This window comes from Amblyomma mixtum, chromosome 7 (assembly GCF_055824585.1).
Source record: "Amblyomma mixtum isolate Tamu chromosome 7, ASM5582458v1, whole genome shotgun sequence".
Taxonomy (NCBI): Eukaryota; Metazoa; Arthropoda; class Arachnida; order Ixodida; family Ixodidae; genus Amblyomma; species Amblyomma mixtum.
The window spans coordinates 24,039,431-24,057,895 of record NC_143018.1 but is presented as its reverse complement, the minus strand read 5'-3'; the positions used below and the strand labels follow the sequence as shown (position 1 = coordinate 24,057,895).

The 18,465-nt window shown below is 42.7% G+C and overlaps 1 protein-coding gene and 1 long non-coding RNA gene across 6 annotated transcripts; one reads left to right on the top strand and one right to left on the bottom strand.

The window, feature by feature from the left end:
- Positions 1–455: 455 nt before the first annotated feature.
- LOC149335311 (uncharacterized) lies at positions 456–9,541 on the bottom strand. 2 transcript variants are annotated; one of them, XR_016284049.1, is made up of 3 exons: positions 9,446–9,541; positions 8,149–8,228; positions 456–7,378 (listed from the first exon to the last, which is right to left on the bottom strand). It is a non-coding gene; the product is annotated as an uncharacterized LOC149335311 (long non-coding RNA). The 2 variants fall into 2 exon arrangements; XR_016284050.1 differs by lacking the exon at positions 8,149–8,228.
- On the top strand, positions 8,902–18,223 carry LOC149335310 (uncharacterized). 4 transcript variants are annotated; one of them, XM_089551994.1, is made up of 3 exons: positions 8,902–9,126; positions 12,014–12,215; positions 15,063–18,223. In XM_089551994.1, the coding sequence occupies exons 2-3, from the start codon at positions 12,095–12,097 to the stop codon at positions 15,479–15,481; spliced, it is 540 nt and encodes a 179-aa protein (XP_089408120.1). In that variant the 5' UTR covers positions 8,902–9,126; positions 12,014–12,094; the 3' UTR covers positions 15,482–18,223. The 4 variants fall into 4 exon arrangements, 2 of the variants coding, with proteins under 2 accessions (XP_089408120.1, XP_089408119.1); XR_016284047.1 differs by lacking the exon at positions 8,902–9,126 and having other exon boundaries at positions 9,953–12,456; positions 15,063–15,203; XR_016284046.1 differs by lacking the exons at positions 8,902–9,126; positions 15,063–18,223 and adding an exon at positions 12,305–12,553 and having other exon boundaries at positions 9,953–12,215.
- The last annotated feature ends 242 nt before the right edge of the window (positions 18,224–18,465 follow it).

The window sequence follows — 18,465 nt, the reverse complement described above, 5'->3', positions numbered from 1 at the left end:
TGATGCATATGGATTTGGCAGGAAAGATTAGCAAACCGTATTTTTCAGCGTATAAGTCACAGCTCTTTCATGAATTTTTTGCCAGTACATCTTTCAAGACCATGCGACTTGCGTACGGCAAAATGGCACATTGCCGTGCATCATCTTTTGCTGTGCCCAGCAACTATGTTTGAAAAGAAATTGATCCGCAAAAGAGGAAAAAAATCGAGTTTTTAAAATATTATCTAATGGGTAGAATTACATAATCTCCCGGACTGATTGCGGTGCCAAATCAGTCCAGCCATATTCTTGGAAGTGTCATATTTGGTGCCAAATCTGTTTGGCTTTGCACATGTTGTATGTTACTCTTCATCAACATGATGCCGCCTGTGAGGTGAAGGAGCTACAATGCAAAATTCTAGTTACGTGAAGTTAGATGTGCGTTGGAGAATGGGAACCGGGCAGCAGAGAGACAGTTCAACGTGAGCCAAAAATTATTTGTTTATTTATTTATTTATTTCTGATACCCTCATGGCCCCCAGGGCATTACTGAGGGGAGCGGTACATAGATATAAAATGAAACTATTACAAAAAAGGGGGGTAACGCATACATAGACATGCCTACAAAAAATTATACGTATGATTGCAAAAAGAAAACTAGCTGCAAGAAAATACAGGATTCAAAAAAGCGAAACAATACAATAATTAGGAATACCAACACCGAAAAAAATAAATTCACAAAAACAGTCGAAAAACGTTGCAAGTAAACACAAAGATATGAACTAGAACATCACCATTCGTAGAAACATTGAACGGTACGATGGCAGAAGGCTATTAATAAAACAAAGTGCACACGAAAAAAAAGGAACAGAGCTAAATACACAATATTCAAAACGAAGTGAACCAATTGAGGCTATGGTAAGCCATATTGTAGTGACAACAGTGTCCTAAACTCATCAACGTCCTTTGCAGCTACAATATGTGGTGGTAGGTGGTTCCACTCCGACGATGTTTTTGGAATAAAGGAATTTATGCAGGATGTTGTCCGGCAGCGAGGAACGCCAACTTTCCGTGAGTGATCGATGCGGGATGAAACATATGTTGGTGTTGTGATCAATGCATCTTTAAGAGTAGAGTTCATGCTGTAAATTTTAAAAAACAGACACAGACGGGACACTTTTCTGTGCAGAGCAAGAGGGGTTAACGAGACTAGTGCAAAGCCGCAAGAGTGTTCCGGACAATAAGCCAACAAAAAAGTAGACCGCGAAAAGAAGGCACCCTGGCCACAATTAGAGAATGATCTGTGCACTGTAGCTGCTGCAAGCGTGCATTTTCGTCACGCTCTCTGATGAAGTGATCCTAAAATGCCTCATATACTGATGTGACTTAATTATGTGTGATTTCTTTCGGAAAAACTGCATTTGCAAGGGGGTGCAATTTATACACAGGTGCGACTTATAGACCAGAAAATATGGTACAAGGCTTCGCACTGATCATGATACGTCGATATGATAACACTGGAAGCATAAATACAAAATTGCATAAATGTAGTTAGAGTTAAAGGTGCACTATGTAGGAATCTGAACTCGTCTTTTCACCGTGGAAACTCAATCTACACGTTCCGAGCATTCTTAAAAACTTGGAATTATTGTCCTGAGCTGTTGATTTCCCTTATTTAAATTGGATTAAACATCCCGACTCCCGCCTTTTTTTTTTTAACTCACCATTGATGGTAGGAGCAGTCAATCAACCTTTAAGCCAGTCCCATGGCGGCTTGCCAGTCTGCCATCAGCGGAGCGATATGTAGCGATAAGCGAAAGCAAAGAGTACACATGAATTTTTACTTCCATGGGCCTAATTTGTAGCTATGTAGTCTTTGACTGTATCTATTTATTCATGAAAATCTAAAAACAAAATAAAAGCAAAAGCGAAGCTGCCACGTGACTGCCAGCAAGGCACTCCATGCATTAGTTGACTCCTACTACCTTCAGCGGTGGGTTCAAAAGAAGGCGGGAGCCGGGACACACTTAATTGGATTTAAATTAGGGAAATTGGCTGCACAGGACAATAATTCCAAGTTTCTAAGAATGCTCGGAATGTGCAGATTGAGTTCCCATCGTTAAAAGACAAGTTCAGATTCCTCTTTAGCGCACCTTTAAGTGAGTCGTGGCAATGTTGGATATGGATGTAGCATTTTTGAGGATCAAGCTTTATTACCTGATAGATAAAACTTGTTAACATAATCCAGAAGAGATATTTTATCAGGTATATTGGTACAAGGGCACAAACAATATAGGGGCATGAAACCAAACAGGCTATGTCAATGAGGAAATAACCTAGCCTTACAGATGCGACCACTAAAGCGAGGCTGTAGATGATGCCTAAGTGTTATTCATGATCTCGCTTAAATGCTTTTCCTTTTCATGATACGTTACTCTCGACCTGCGTAAATATGCCTTCGGACAAAAGCGGCATTGGAAGAACAGCCTTTCACCAGTGTGAACTTTCAGATGGCTAGTCAGGTTAAATTTAAATGCAAAAGTCATTGGACACAGGTGGCAATGGAATGGCTTCTCGCCTGTGTGGAGCCGAGCATGCCTGACCATGACGTTCTTTTTTTCAAAGCGCCGGCCGCAAATGCCGCAAGGGTGCAAGAAATCAGCACCCGTCTGCGTCCCCTGGTCACTTGTCGTGTGGCTGTCGGGACTCGTGGGAAAGCTGTCGAAGGAGGACAAAAGCAGTGGTCCTTCAAAGTCGGACTCTTCGCCTGGTGGTAAGTAGTGCCTCCAAGGTGTGCCGAAGTAGTCTGCACCAAGAAAGATGGTGAATTTCCACTGAAATATGCGCCACATGCCCGTCTTTTCTAGCAAGAACTCAAATGACTTTCAGGTTGTGAGCTAGCAAGCAGGGAAAGCGCTCAATTACAAAGGCTTGGTTACGAGCCATTTGCTATAGTATTACGACAGTAGTGCATGCAAAAGGGCCGAAGCTTCACAGTTCATGTCTGTCTTTTTTTTTTTTTCACAAACTAACGGCATCCCTGCCTTCCAAGCATTACCTCATTGTACTGCGCTCACAACTCTAATGACATGCTTGGACTAGCATATTGCCAGCACACATGTATATACCAAAGGTGTTTGATGAATATAGACAAGAGTTTGGAACTGCAAAATAATTCACTTTAAAGGTGGGGCACAGCACACATGAACATCGTGGGCCACATGCAGCTTGTTTTCACTGAAAACATTGGCTGCAACATCGTGACTGAGTTGACGTCTGCACATAATGAGAGTCACTGCATGATTTTTCAATCGGTGTTATTCAAGAGGAAAAAGTGCACAAAATACACTCCTCAGATTTGATCAGCATGGAAGCATTGGTCATTGCTAACTTTTTCTGCACATTCATGCAACAGAAATTTTTAGCACAGAAACACCACGGAAAACAAGAGCTATGGCTGCGTGCAACACCAGTGCCACCTATCCAGGCTGCATCAAACCCAGTGTGGCATGCATATGGACTTATAATTTCTAGTAGCGATCCAAGCGCTACACACACCTTTATTTCATCAATGTGGGTAATCTTGCCTTTTTTCAAATGGTAACACTGCCAATATTGTATAACACCTTTTTGTGCGAGCTGTACTATCGCGATGGAAAGAAACGCAAACAATGCGGCGCCTATGCGCTCTGCTGTTCAAATTTCTTTTGATCGCGCTTTTACCTGGGTGGTAAGAAAAAGACTCTACAGTCGTCTTAGAATGCACCACAGATGACTCTAGCATTTTGCTGTTACCACCGAAATAAAAACATGATGAAAAGAAATGAGAACAGCAGAGCGCCTAGGCTCCGCTCTGTTCGCGTTTCTTTGTTGCACTTATAAATCAATAAGTAATTTAAACCAGCAAATTAGCAAACAATCCTCTTGTGTAATGAAACACCATCAGAAACAACTGTGCTAGTGCTTCAGTTGTTTGTTGGTGACTACCAGTATGTGTTCAATAGCCAGTGAGGCTCCACTAGAACATCCATTTAACAATGTATGAATTGCACAAAACCATTACAAGGGCACACCACTGGATCAAATAAATTATGCCTCCAATCACAGCAAAATGCAGGCCCAGTGACCTGACTAACAGCAAGATAAGAAACACTGCTCTTCTTAAAATTTATAGGACCATAAAGCTATGTTGTAACAGGCAGCCCTCTGACAAATGTAAAACATAAATAATGGCACTAAAACACAACGTTCTTACTGTGAAGCTGTGAAACAGCACTCAGGACAAGCTAAAAACAAAACGAGGCAAAAATGCATGCACAAGTGGATGATGTACGCACACAATTTGTGAAAATTTTATCAAGGACAGGCAGGACATGTAACTCAACTCTCTCTCGACACCCTGAAACTAAAGGACACCACTCGCTGCACACAACTAAAGATGGTGGCAAAACAGATCAGGGCACAGGTGAAATCAAAATTGTCTGGAAAGGCAAGCCAAGAAGGAACCCTCTTCATGTATTCTCACGTGCCGCTTGACGAGGACATAACTTGCATAGTCAACACAGCCGTCTTTTCCCTTCCCTCCTGCGTAGGTGGTGCAAAGTCACATAAGACATCAAGCATAAGCAAAAAACACTGAAAAGTGAACAGGGCAAAAACATCACTAATGTGACTTCTTAAATAAGTCAGCGGAACTTCCATTTTTACCAGATTTCAGCCACAGTTATAACTGTTATCACAAGTGCAGAAGATATGTTTATAATGTAAATTAACAACTATTATCTAAAAATAATGCCTTGATACGGCACTAATACATTTGCACTCATCACATCATAACAAAAAATTCAGGGGGGCACTTTGCTGACCTAAAGTGCGGTGAGGCGAAAGCCTTAAGCGCAGTGTTGCTGCTTGTGTCACTGATGTGTGGTTAAGATGTTAAGCTTCGCCTCTAAGAGTGGAACGAAACAGCGTCTTGCAACACTGCCAGGGAGTCCACAGAACGCCATCGCCCGTTCGGCTCTATGCCTTGCTTGACGGTAAATTGGTTTTTGAGGAAAGGAAATGTATTTGTCTCCACTACCTCGGTGGACACCTGAACCTCCCCATAACGGGAAGGGAGGAAGATGGGAGTGAACAAAGACACTGTATTCCCTAGACGCACCTTTGTTCATTCCAAACCATTGAGCTGGCATGGTGGAGTGGTTAGCGTGCTCGTCTCCCCTGGTTTGATACCCCAACTCGACCAATTTCCTACTCAGTTTTATTTATTTATCTGGTCTGACTAGAAAGGTTAATTAGACTAATTGCTTAACAATCACTACTCAATTAGACATTAATTATCATGCAATTATCATAGAATGCCTTAAAACGCATTCTGATATCATTCGAATGCCATCAATTAAGTATTGATTAAGTAATGATTGGCATATGCCCATATAAGGCACATAACCAAAACGCGGACACATCTGCCGACATGGCTGCTAACGACAGTATGAGGCATTAAAGGCTTTCGCCTTAATACTGGAACATCAGAGGTCAAAGGTCGCATATATCATAACCATTTAAGAGGCACATAAGAGTAGCAAGAAGGTAAGTTTTCATGGATCGTTATGCAAATAGTTGATTCAAAAAACAAGTATCTTAAGACAATTTATAAACTGCCAGATTGCACATAATGATATATGCAAGAAAAATAAAGCACAGAAAATAAGTTTTCAGTATCAAGGCATCAATATAAGAAGTCAATGTGGGCTGCGATCAAATAAAATATTTCCCATAAACCTAAACAAAGCTGCATGCTGTTTTATTTTGCTTTAATTAATTCGAAAAACAGATAGCCAAAACTGATGCAAAAAATTTTCATGACGTGGTAGTTTAGCAGAATGACATTGTATTTAGAAGCAAAATACACAATGTTTGCAATAAGGAGCATGGGCTACAGAAAAATTTCAGGGCCAAGAATGTGATCATAGACCTTAAATACATTCTTATAGTGTTAAAACAACACCAGAAGCAAAATATCAGAAGAAAGATAGGTAAAAAAGGCAGGACCATAGTGTGAAGGTTGGTTTCAGCTTGAAGCTACTGTAACAGGAGGAACTGAACGGAGTATAAATTTTTCTGACACATGTAACATTAATGTAACAGACCTATAACAGGAACTCACTGAAGAAAACCAATATGGCTGGACTGGCGTACCTCCTGCATAAATGCTGCTGACAATGCTTATCTTGCTGGAGGTCAGTAGAAGATGCGAAAACTTTATGCAGCAGTGGAAAATGTTGCATGCTTCTTTTTTATCTTTTTTTTCCTGGTGGTTCACCAGAGTCCTGCACTTAAATGAAATGGGGCAAAAGCAACACCTGAAAGACTTTTCAGCTGTGCTTATGTGCAAAGGTATAATGCGTCCTACTTTATCTGCGAATGCCATGGGGGACAAATGACCACTGTGGAATGGCTTCTTGCCCATGTGCCTGCAAAGGTGCATCACCAGATGCCTGCTCTGTACGAAGTCGTCACATTAGTGCATCTCCTCACCAGTTAGTACTCTCTTGGGATGAAGTGCAGCGTGGTGCAGCAGTACAGAGGGCACCGTAGTAGCTGCCCTTTCCTCAAGAATGTTTACCAAGAGCCAGGTCAGGGCTATAACATGCGGCAACAAAGCCTGCATCGCAGAAGAGGGCGCACTGTAGCAAAAACACGAAGCATATGCTAACATGAGTCAAGGGTGGCAGGTGGGGGGGGGGGGGGGGGGGTGAGGTGCTCTGTGGAGGGTGTAGCTTGTGAAGAGTAGAATTGGGTGGGTGGGTAGTCAGTGGAGCTTCTAAAAGGTGGAGGTAGAGGCTCCCCACTTGGATTGGAGACTTTACTTCAACAGACAGCAGATCTCAGGGCAGAGGTACAGCAGCACTACTTTCGCAGTAAAAGGGTGCATAAAGCATGACACCCTATTAGTCATGTCTTCGCCCTGTCACCAGCTTCACCCAGCAATCTGTGAATAATGAAAAACATTCAACACGATCAGGTTCAAAGGGGTCTTGTAATACTTTTAGAGCTTGGTGTATAACAGCTCAGTTGCTTGTTTGTGTTGTCAATCTGAGCCAAATATTACACATCCACATGCAGCAGGGAATCCACAATTGCACTAGAAAGTTGGTGAGTTCTTTCCGGTGACTTATTCAAACTCGCACCCTCCTTCCTGCAGCATGTGTGTGTATGTGTAAAAGATTATAAATGGCTATTGGTCAGATTCTTTCAGGCATCCACAGCTACCGCGGCCACAGCCAGTCAGCTATGTCGTGTCAGTGGGTCAGGAAGCTCCATCCCTGGGAAGATTTCTGTGCATGCCAGCAGCCTGGCACTGGGACCGGGTGGGAGGGACTGGCCAAGGAGTGCCAGACTTTGAGCGTGCAAAAAAAAGACAAGACGTGGAAAGGCATCAAAACTGTGAAATTAAAATTTTTAGTGCAGACAACTCTCTTCTACAAAATGCGTGAAAAAAAATTTTTGCAAAAGGCGAAACCAAGCGAAACCATTAACTACTACGGCCTGTATTGTACTCTGCCATCTGTACTCTGACAAAACAAACGTAAGAAAGAGTACTCAGAACACATGCCACTTGGTAGACGGTTCTAGTCGTGGCAATGGTTCGCCCGCGGTCAAACGCTTGGAAACACTTTTCTGTGCGCGAAACGCCCACTGGCGCAACAAAGTGTGCAGTATGCAAGTAGTGCAGTATTCAGCATGGATTTCCAAAGGCCAAATGTTTGACGAGACATCTGCTGGTGTCTACTAGACTAGAGTCAGGCAACGCTCTGCTGTCCAACAATCCAGAAGCCTTCCATTCCATTAGAACAGAACTCACAGCAAACTTGGCGACCTCCGCGCAAGTGCAGAACAGATTTGAGCGAAAGAAATCATCAGCAGGCGCGAAAAGCTTTGTTCGCAACCAGTCCACATCGCTGCTAATTTGCTGGATGCAAGGTTCAGAGGAAAGCATCTGGACGATGCGCAGAATGCTGACAGCTTTGAGTGGATATCTCTGCAAGCAGGACAGCTTTCACTGGACATAGGTAAACTGATTTCCAACACAGCAGAGTACAGGACGTCCACAGGAATTTGGTCCAGGACAGGGGTATGGGACTCCGCAAAGCATGTGGCACCATTTACCTGGTGGAAGGCCTTTGCACCAACCAGCCGCTAACTCCTGCGGCTTGCCGACTGCTGCAGATACCACCATCACCCGCCAACTGTGAACGAAACTGGTCACATTTTGGAAAAGTCCATACAAGGCTTCGCAACAGGCTTTCAGGAGCATGCGTTCGAAAGCTTGTGTGTGTACAGTCAAACCTAGCTGTGAACACAACTTCAATCCATGCTGCTGTGTGTAGTGCCGCATCTAGCGACGGTGATTCAGAGTCCGATATGCAGTGACTTTAGGGCAGCTTTCATGTTCCCTTTCTCGGTGCAATAGAGCAAAAAGTTCGTTTCACAAATATGACATTTATATCTGCACACTTGCCTTAACTTCGGCACATTATCGATCCTTATTCTACAGCAAATAAATCTGTTTTTGCCACGTTTTGCAAAATTTCCAATTTTTTATGAAATAAAAAACCCTGAAAAGAAACGATTTTTTTCCAGCCATTTGAAATTTCCTGAATTTTAGATCTCTAATCCAGACAGCAGGGGAGACCAGTGTGGCTGTAGAGCTAGGTTAAGTGAGCTTAGGGAATTCAGGCTAGTCTGATGCGAGCAGATTTCATTCGCGGCGAGTGAGGTAACGGAAAGGAGGAGGGAGGCAAAGAAATTGCCGCAGATTTTTTTTCTGCCTTCTTTCTGTATTTGCGGTGCATGGCTCATCTCATGATGAAGTTAGCGCCAAAAACGAGGACCAAAGTAGGAGTAAAGACACAACAAAGCGCTCGTGTTGTGTCTTTTCTCCTACTTTGGTCCTCGTTTTTGGAGCTAACTTCATGAATAAGATTCAACTCGCCCAACTTTCCACCTTACTAATGGCTCATCTGTCCGTCTCGGTGCTCTACTTCGAGCTGTCTTCCTCACTTAAGAAATGGGTCCGTTCGTTCGCAGTTCTTTCCCCTGGCGACCGGGATACCACACAAGAAGGACGTGTGTTTAGTGGCACAGGTAGGTGTTTGGTGGCGCAGGTAGCTTTAGCTGTGCGTGGCTTCGAGGTAACAGTCACGAGCGTATCACATGGCCAGTTGAATAGATGTCAACAAGCTAGTTCAGCTGATCAGAGCTACACTCCAGGCTACCTGTTTCGAGTGGAGAGCCCGTAATATCTGTCACTAAACGCGAGCACTGGGCAAGCTGCTGTTGTGGCGCAAGCTTCCGCGTATGTGCTTTTTTTTTTTTCATTCAACCTGCAACTACACAAGGAGCAAGGGCCAGAACCATGGCCAAAACCTAAACTCGGCAGAAAGCATGGCACAAAGCATGGCACCTTTGCACCTTTCCTCCGAGCTTGAACCATCGCCGAAACTCGCAGTTGTCACGGCTGTGGCTGTCGTGGCTGTATTTTCCATGCCGATTATTCGGGTTTCGATGCAAGGCTAGATCCCCGATGAAAAACAGTACCGAAATTTGTCGCTCTAATTAGCCTGTATTTTGATACCAACCGACTGTCGCGCCATCTATGAGAAAAAAAAATATCTTTTTTTTAAATTGAAACGTTAAGTTTTTTTTTTTTCAAAGTCTGAGGAGTGGCATAGGTGGCGCAAAAATGGAAAAGGTAGGACAATTAGCTATGTGTTGTGTCGTTGCGTTGCTGCGTGTGTCCTGCCTAGACAGTTTTGAAGAAAGAGCGTTGCCGGCGTTCCTGCGACAAGCTTTTCAGGCGCCAGCTACAATTTCAGGCACCGACGACTGACATCTGTTGCTGCGTGTTTAAGGAACTAGAAAGTGCTGTGCGCGTCGAGCCAAACGTCGGCGCGCATTGACAAACGTTGCAGCTAATTTTTACGGCACGACACAAAGACCGTGCAAAAAGAGCGAACGTCACTGAGTGCTCTGTTTACATTCGGGTGCAGCTGTGCGGCCATCTCTCGACACCACGCGATTCGCTGGGCTCCGAACTGTATTCGCAACTTCAGTAGTATTCGCAACTGCTTCAGTGCTCTCGTGCTCCCAGCCACTCGTGGCCATTTCAGATACTCTGCGGGCTGTACGATAACTAGTATTAATTTAGTAAGGATCACTCCCGCAGAAATCGTGACACACGCAGGTAGTTGCGGCAGCATATGTGCCATGCACTTGTACGAATGCACTGATGAATTCAGTGACGCCGATGTTGCCAAAGGGGAAGAAGTTCTAGCTTTGACTTTTTATCAGATCATATTGCTGAAAAAGGCACTCCTGAAAGGTGCATATATATAGTGACTGAGCGTGCCATTTAGTTTAAATAGAACTATCTCACTTGGAAACCTCAGAAGCCGAGATCTGTCATTCTTCTTCACAAATTGGCCTTCCAGAACGATGACAAACATTGAGATTTTGTCTGTGAAATGTTTGGAGCAGTTAAGCATAGCAGGTTGAAACATCATGCACACTCCATCCCTCCATGTTTGCAGGCATTGTATCTGACATCGAGAAGACAAAGCTAAAGTTTGCCGGCGAACACTGCTTGAAAACAACTGCTGCCATGTCTTCATAGGCCGAGTAAAGTTTGGAAGTCATAGTGTTCAAAGTAACGTCTTGTGCACGGACACACTGGGGCACCTCAGTTGTCATCTGTTTGTACATTATTATTGGCACGACAGTTCATGTACACTGTCGCTGACATCTAGATATTGCGCAAATATTTTTGCATTGCCATGTGTATGAGTGCGCCTACAGTATTGGGCGTGAACCTCGCTAGCAAGCCATGAAGTATGGAGCAGTCTCCTTTTCTTGTTTTTAATTGTGTTTGATGTTTCGTTTCTGAAGTATTACAAGACAGTGTTCCTTGGAATAAGGTTGTCTTCATTGTGCTTTTTGTGCCTAAACCTTTTGCCTTGTTTGTGCTGTGTCTGCGGCCATGTTCATGAACAGCTTCTTTGGCAGACTGATTATGATTCTCCTATCGTGTAACAGAGTCCTTTGCATGTGCATTTAACTTGTGCTCTTAACTTTAATACAAATGAATATGTGAATTTCAGTATATGCGAACAGTCTCAGGCGAGAAATGGCACAGGCTCGTAGAAGGCCGCAATATCTTCATTTTTGTTTTGGTGCAGTTCGCAGTGTTGGGAAGAATGAACTACGAAACGGCTTTTCTGTTTACAGCTGTTCCTAATCATTGCATTAAGTTTTTTGTTTTGGCATTTCCTGAGCACTGTTGCTGCCTTCTGGTGCTATGTGTGTGTTTGTTGGCTGTGCATCATGTTCAAAACAGTTTCTCAGTAGTATTCCACGAAGACATAGTAAATGTTTTGCAACTGCTGTAACACTATGCATATGGCAGTGAAAAATTAGGTTTTAGTTTCTTCTTTGTATGCTTTTGATCTCAAAAGAGTGTTGAATTTGCACTGTATTTGTGCATCTTTCATGCTGTGAAGAGAAAAATAATTGTTTTGTAAGGATATGTGGTATTCAAGTAACGTAGTCCTTAGAACCTAGTGGGCAATGCATGCATATATAAATCTTTCAGCAGGCTCTGAAATCCAATTTTCTTTTTATGCCCAAATGTATCATTGCATTCAGATCCTTCGAAGGACAGTGCAGTTATCAACTTCTTTTTTCTATTGTATTCCACAATTGCACCAAACAGCCACGGCTTGTCAGTTTGTCTCTTCTGTGTTTGTGCAGGAAAAGTCAGGAAAAAAAATTACAGGATCAGTGGAAAGTCAGCAAAGCTAAAACCGGGGCCAGTTGGTTGATCATTATGCAAACATATGCGCTATAAACGACACAAAAGACATACACATACACGAAACATGTGTGTTTGTCTTTTGTGTCTCTTATAGCGCATACGTTTGCACAGTGGAAAGTGCTGGCTAGAAAAAATGAATTCTATCTTTTGTTTGTTTTTCAGGTTGGAAGCCTGTCTTCACACATTTTCGACAAAGTGCAAGCATTTGCCACATCAACCTGTATATTTCTCATTTCCAAGCGAATGTTGCTTGCCTGCTGTCCTTGCTACAGTGTAGCTTGTGAAAAGAGTGCCTCAGCATTCACTCTAATGTGCGCTGCATGTACACAGACTACTGCGGCAAGACTGCTGCAAGACTACTGCGGTATTTGCTTTTTTTGCATGTGTCATGATGCTTTACCTGCTTGCCTACATATACAGGCTTTCCGTAATGTATTTTCACTTTATTCACAGGAGCAGTTACTTGGTGGCCATTTCAGTCTGTGTCCTCCTTATGGCATACTTCAAACCATTCCAAAGGTGCAATGCTACAAATCGCCACGAAAACAGCTGCACATGCTAAAAAAATAACCTGTGACGACCAGACCGGTCAGACGTGACGTGACGTGAGAAATGACGCTTGTGTTTGAGTTGAGGTGCCTCGTTATGCGTGCCTGTCTTTAGATAAAGTTTCAGTAAAAGATTTGGAATTGAAGATGGTAATGAGATGGCAGAATGAGTACTCTTGTTTGTGTGAAAGTGAAGCAATGCATGTTATGCAATTTTTGTCCCCACTAGTATCTAGAAATAACTTGAACTGACTGTAGGTTATTCATTAATGGTTATCAAGTGCTTCTATGTGTGCTCTTAGCAACTTCTTCTGGAGTGCTTTAGTAGTTGGTAGGTTAGTAGGTGAGGCCACCGTGTTGGTGGTTATGGTGCTCGGTTGCTGACCCGAGTGACATGTTTTATATCCTGGCTGTGGCGGTGGCATTTCAATGGAGGTCAAATGTTAGAGACTTGTGTAATGTGCGATGTCAGTGCACGCTAAAGAACCCCAGATGGTTGAAATTATCCGGAGCCCTCCATTGCAGAGTCTCTCATAGCCTTAGTTGCTTTAGGACGTTAAGCCCTATAAACCAAAGCGAACCAATTGATGAGTCTGCTAGTGGATTTGTAAACCTGTGTGGCTTGTAATGTTTATTTTGAATGGTCATTCTCTTGACAGTTCTTCCCATGTTTGATGTCATTTGTCATTGTACACTGTGCACAAAAGGAAGAATAACAATAACAAGCATGTTTGAACGGAACTCATGAGCAGAACACATCATTGCACTTTGCACAGTAGAAAATGGAATTTTGTGCCTTCCCTGTTTCAAGTTCTTCTATATCGCCTGTGTGGTTTCATGTGCTCTGTTCTGCTTTTGAGTTGTGTACCACGGCGGTTTTGCACACATGATCTGTTGCGTAAACATTAATTGTTAGTGTCGCATTCGTATATATGGTGACGTTTTTCCCTTTATGTGTGATTTCGAAAATAATCCTTTTTTGTGTGTGTCCTTCATTTCTCTCCCAGTTGTTACTGTGTTTTGCTGCCAGCTTCTATTGGGTCTCGGCTCAGAGTCCTTTGCATGCAGTGTGTATAACTATTGCTTAAGCATGATTGGCAAGAGTGTGTCCCACTAAGCCCTATTCATAGTCAGATCATGCTCACTGCAGCACCTGTGGTAAGAAGAAAATAGATTTTGACAGCCGACACTGTTTTCGTGCGTTTGATGCCACTGTATTCATTCGTAGAACATCTTTACATGTACCTATGTATGGCAGTGAATAGAATCGATTGACACAGTTTTCATTATCTTGAAAGAAGCCTTCAAGGTATTGAAAACTATGTCAGAATCGATTTTATAGCAGCAAGGTGCCTACTGAAATTCTTTTCATTCATTGCATGCGCTACGAAGACACATATTTGATGGTGCATTGCCATACATCATCATCATCATCTACCATACATCATCATCATCATGTATGGCAGTGCAGTGACGCAGTGAATGAAAAGAATTTCAGTTGGCACCTTGCTGCTATAGAATCGATTCTGACACAGTTTTCATTATCTTAAAGGTTTCTTTCATCAGATGGTAATATGGCATGCTGTTGCATCTTGCTTTCTCTTTCTGAACAACAGTGGTCAATAGCCATGGGACAGCTGAGAATTTCTGTAGCATTTTGCTCACAATTTCCTACCTTATTTTTTAACACAACAGCATTAAGGGTCTCGTTGAGCTCAAAAAGGGGTGGCATCCTGGTGGCTGCAGCATGCAACCAAGCTCTGGAGTGAAGTCACATGTTGAGGTGTAAAACAAAAACTAGTAAAACATGAGTTAAATTGTGGTTACGAGCTTGTAGCATTACTCAAATGTCCTTATGACAAGCAAGGATGTAAAGTAAATTAATTCTGCTGAAAAAAGAAAAAAATTGGGGAAATTAGGAGGCAATCGAACCCATTACCTTTGGATTGCAAGTCAGACAAGCAGCTCCTAGGCCATTTAGGCATATTCATTCGACGTGGTTAGAGAAAAGACCTTGTGTGTTTTGTATAGTAAAGAAAGAAAAAATAATTTTTAAAAAGTCACTAAAGGGAATAAAAAGTAAAAAATAGAAGTAAAGAACATTGCTCGTGTCTGCGAAGTGATATGCAAGGAGGACCCCAGGCTGTTGAAGGGACGTGGCTTCGTCGCACCCTTAAGGTGGAGCTCGGCCGTTGACCCGAAAGGCGTGGGTTCGATCCCGGCTGCGGCGATCGAATTTCGATGGAGGCTCGTGTACTGTGCGATGTCAGTGCACATTAAAGAACCGCAAGTGATCGGAATTTCCAGAGCCCTCCTCTATGGTGTCCCTCATAGCCCGAGTCGCTTTGGGATGTTTCCTCATAAACCAAACCAAACATCATACCGTTAAGTTGAGGCATAAGTGTCTTCAGAATTTTAAATGATTGATCTGAAGTGCAGGTCTGCTTCAATGGAAAAAATTTTTTAACTTCAAAACTGCATTGCCTGTACTGAATTTTGAATTGCTCAATTTTGTCTTTGACTATCTGAATTTTGATGCCACACATTCCAGCACATTCCAGCAGTGTAAACAGGCTTGAGTAATGGCATCTTCACCATGCATTAACCCTTCTTTAGTATCCTTCACATTTTAGGAAACACGTATGCTTTCTTTCACTGCGCAGGCTTCATCAGCGCTGCTGGGAATGAGTATGACGGCTCAGCAGGTGTACTGCTGAGATCACGAGTAGAAAGGCAGTGGTTTCAGTGCTCCAAGTGTGGCTACTGCACGGCCGTTCGCTCTCATTTCAAGAGCCACGAGAGGACACACACCGGAGAGCGCCCCTTTCGATGCAACCACTGTGGTCAGGACTTTGTAAGGAGCGACCACCTGACAAGGCACCTTCGCATTCACACGGGCGAGAAGCCATACCGGTGCACGCATTGTGGCAAGGGCTTCACACAGAGCACCTCCCTGATTGATCACCTTCGCATCCACGTGGGTGAGAAGCCGTACCGGTGTGATCACTGCAACAAGCGCTTCAGAAAGAGGACTGCCCTCACAAGACACTTTCGCGTACACATGAACAAGAATCCACAGTGATGCCATCAGTGTCCCGTGGCCTTTGCACATACTGCTAATGTAAATAGCCACTTGCGGAGGTTCAAGGCATGAAAGGCATTCAGTGAGACTTTTGCTTAAAAAAATTTTTTTTTTTGAGGGTTGCAAATGAACTGCCACAAAGAGAATAATCACCCATAGACATCTACTTTTTCATTGCATGTGACGTGTTTGAACCACATTAATTGATGCACTAAGGGAAGCTGTTGTGTATGGTATGAATCTAGGAGGATACTTTTTGAACGAGGACCGCGTTGCTGCAAAGCAACAGTCTGCGTCTTGTTTGTATTGATGTAAGAATGCCTGTTTCCGGTGAAATCAAGTCCCATTAATTCGAGTGATGGCCAGGTCTGTGATCAATGATTTTGTATTGGTAGAGTTACTTTAAAATGCAATTAGAGTTTGAAGTAGCTTTTTTTCTTTTATTGCATTCAAAGATGAAGTCACAGTTATGAACCTTTTTGTAGTGCAAGCCATGCTCTTTTTCATATACATTACATTGGATTGTTGCTAAAAACAAAGCACTGACGCACTCTATGACATGTCTTGAATGACAAATTTTCTTGAAGGACCGGCAGTGTAGCAAAACTGTAAGCACGCCACCATATTACGCCTTCACAGGTAATGTTTTAACAGTAGTTGTCATAGTGCGCTGAGTGCGATTGCACTAAATATTCAGAGAGCCGGCATGTTACTGAGTAAGAAGTAATAGTTAAAGAGTGGCTACAAAAATTGTGAATTGCTATTTCAAATGGGTAACAAGTATAACTAAACAGGTGTCGACGTAATTGAGAATATGAATCGGAGTTGATGCGGGTGATGGGGGCGTTGTCAACGCTGTCGGTGTTTAACATGTTTTGTAATTTTTCATGGCACACAGACAAAACAGCTACATCGCATATTCGGAGTGGAGTGAAATCTATGAGTCCGGGATGACAATTTCCAGACTTGCGTGATTCGATAAAGATTGTGTAAGAATGATAGCGTGATTCGATAAAGATTGTGTAAGAATGATACATTTGTTCAAGCCACCCCCTCAGAGGGTAGTTTGCGTGTGACATTGGGGACACCATGACAACGAACCGCCCATCTGCAGTGGAGGCGTGAGTAGGTGACCATGAGTGCATTATAGAAGCTTCGAGTGTTTCGCCGTGCTCCTAGTTCACCAGCATTTCAGCTGCTGAGACCTCATTGTGAGTCACCTTTCAGTGTTCTTGTTTGCCAGCATTTATTTGCAACAGAAGCAAAAAAAATTAGGTGCAGTCCATTCTGCTTCACCTTCCGCATCATTTTTCAGATCCCCTAGAAAAAAAAAACAGAAAACATCGGTTACATTTAGAGGTTTGAGTTAGCATGAGTTGGTTTATATGCTTTCAGTGTTTGAACGGGCTTCTTTTGAAAATTTGAATTTCAGTTTATTTCAAGAATTCTGACTAGACTCTCAGTTGGGCTTTTTTGGGTGTTAAATCTCTTGAGTAACTATCTGTGTTGCAATAACATCCAAATGATGCTCAACGGTACACTAAGGACCACTCCATTCAATTTTTGTTCTTGGTAAATATCGATCTTGTGGCTTTCGCTGGCTAGACTGATGTTTGCCCAGAAGCAATAGGCACATTTATTGCTGAGAAACTCCTCTTCATTAAGCGTTCACTCACTCACTCACTCACTCACTCACTCACTCACTCACTCACTCACTCACTCACTCACTCACTCTCACTCACTCACTCACTCACGCACTCACTCACTCACTCACTCCACTCACTCTCACTCACTCACTCAGTCATTTTTTAAATTTATCGCTTCACTCGATTCAAACTCATGACGTCTGCACCGATAAGGACTTCGTGGTCACCTGTTTGAAGTCGGCGGTGGTGTAGCAGGGGTGGTGTAGGTGAGATCTGGTGGCTTCTTCTAGTGGCTTGGTGTTCGGCTGCTGACCCAAAGGTTGTGGGTTTGACTCTGGCTGCGGTGGCCATATTTCAGTGGTGGTGGAATACAAGAAGGGCCGTGTGCTGTGTGGCATTGGCACACATTAAAGAACCTCAGGTATTCTAAATCATTCCAGTGCCCCTCGCTACGGCATCTCACATAGACTGTGTTGTATCCGGACGTCAAACCCGACAATTTACAGTTACAGCGTCCTCTCAGATTGGCATCGCTTATCTTTTGTGCACATAATAACCATATTGTTTTTGTTAATGAGTCATCAAAAGTGTTCTACGAAAATAATACTAGACTTACTGAGCAACTTAACCTACTACCAAAAGCCAGCACTAATTACAGAAAGAAATTGCATACTTTTCAGTCATTTCTGCGTGGGATTCATTGCTACCTGAAATCTAATTGCACCATAATTTTAACTTATTTGTAGAAAACTTTTCTATCCTGTCTTGCTTCTCCGACTAGTGCATTTTTTCTCCTACCTTCCCTGCTAGCCTTACAGTGTCGATTCTTCAACAAATTGTACTCATACTATGCGTGTACTGCATTGTTTTTCTATTTCAAGCTTTCTGCACACTTCTTTTACAGTTGCACAGTTCATTAGCATTGTGCCTTGAAGTTTCTTATTTCACATTCCTCTATTTTCCTCTTTAATCTAACCGCTTTGTAGCTGAAGCAACAAATTTGTCCATTTTCTAATAGGAGGTCCGTTATACTTCAGGACCTTCTTCTGTAAAACTGATAATTGTATGTAACAAATGTACCGCAAGTTGAAATAAATATGAGGATGATGATGCGCATAACATAAGTTGCTTCTGTGAAATCAGAACTGTATAAAGCAAGAAATTATAATGTATTTATGTATCGTAGGTGTGCAGTAAGTAGAGTCCAAGCTAGAGTTTACTGCTAGAGTTGAAGCACAAAATTTTAAAAGCTGATGCTTTGCTTTGAGGTAATGACCTGCCTCCATGCCCTCTTCTGCGTGGAGCGCAAAATTCGAAGGCTAACAATGTGTTTTCAGA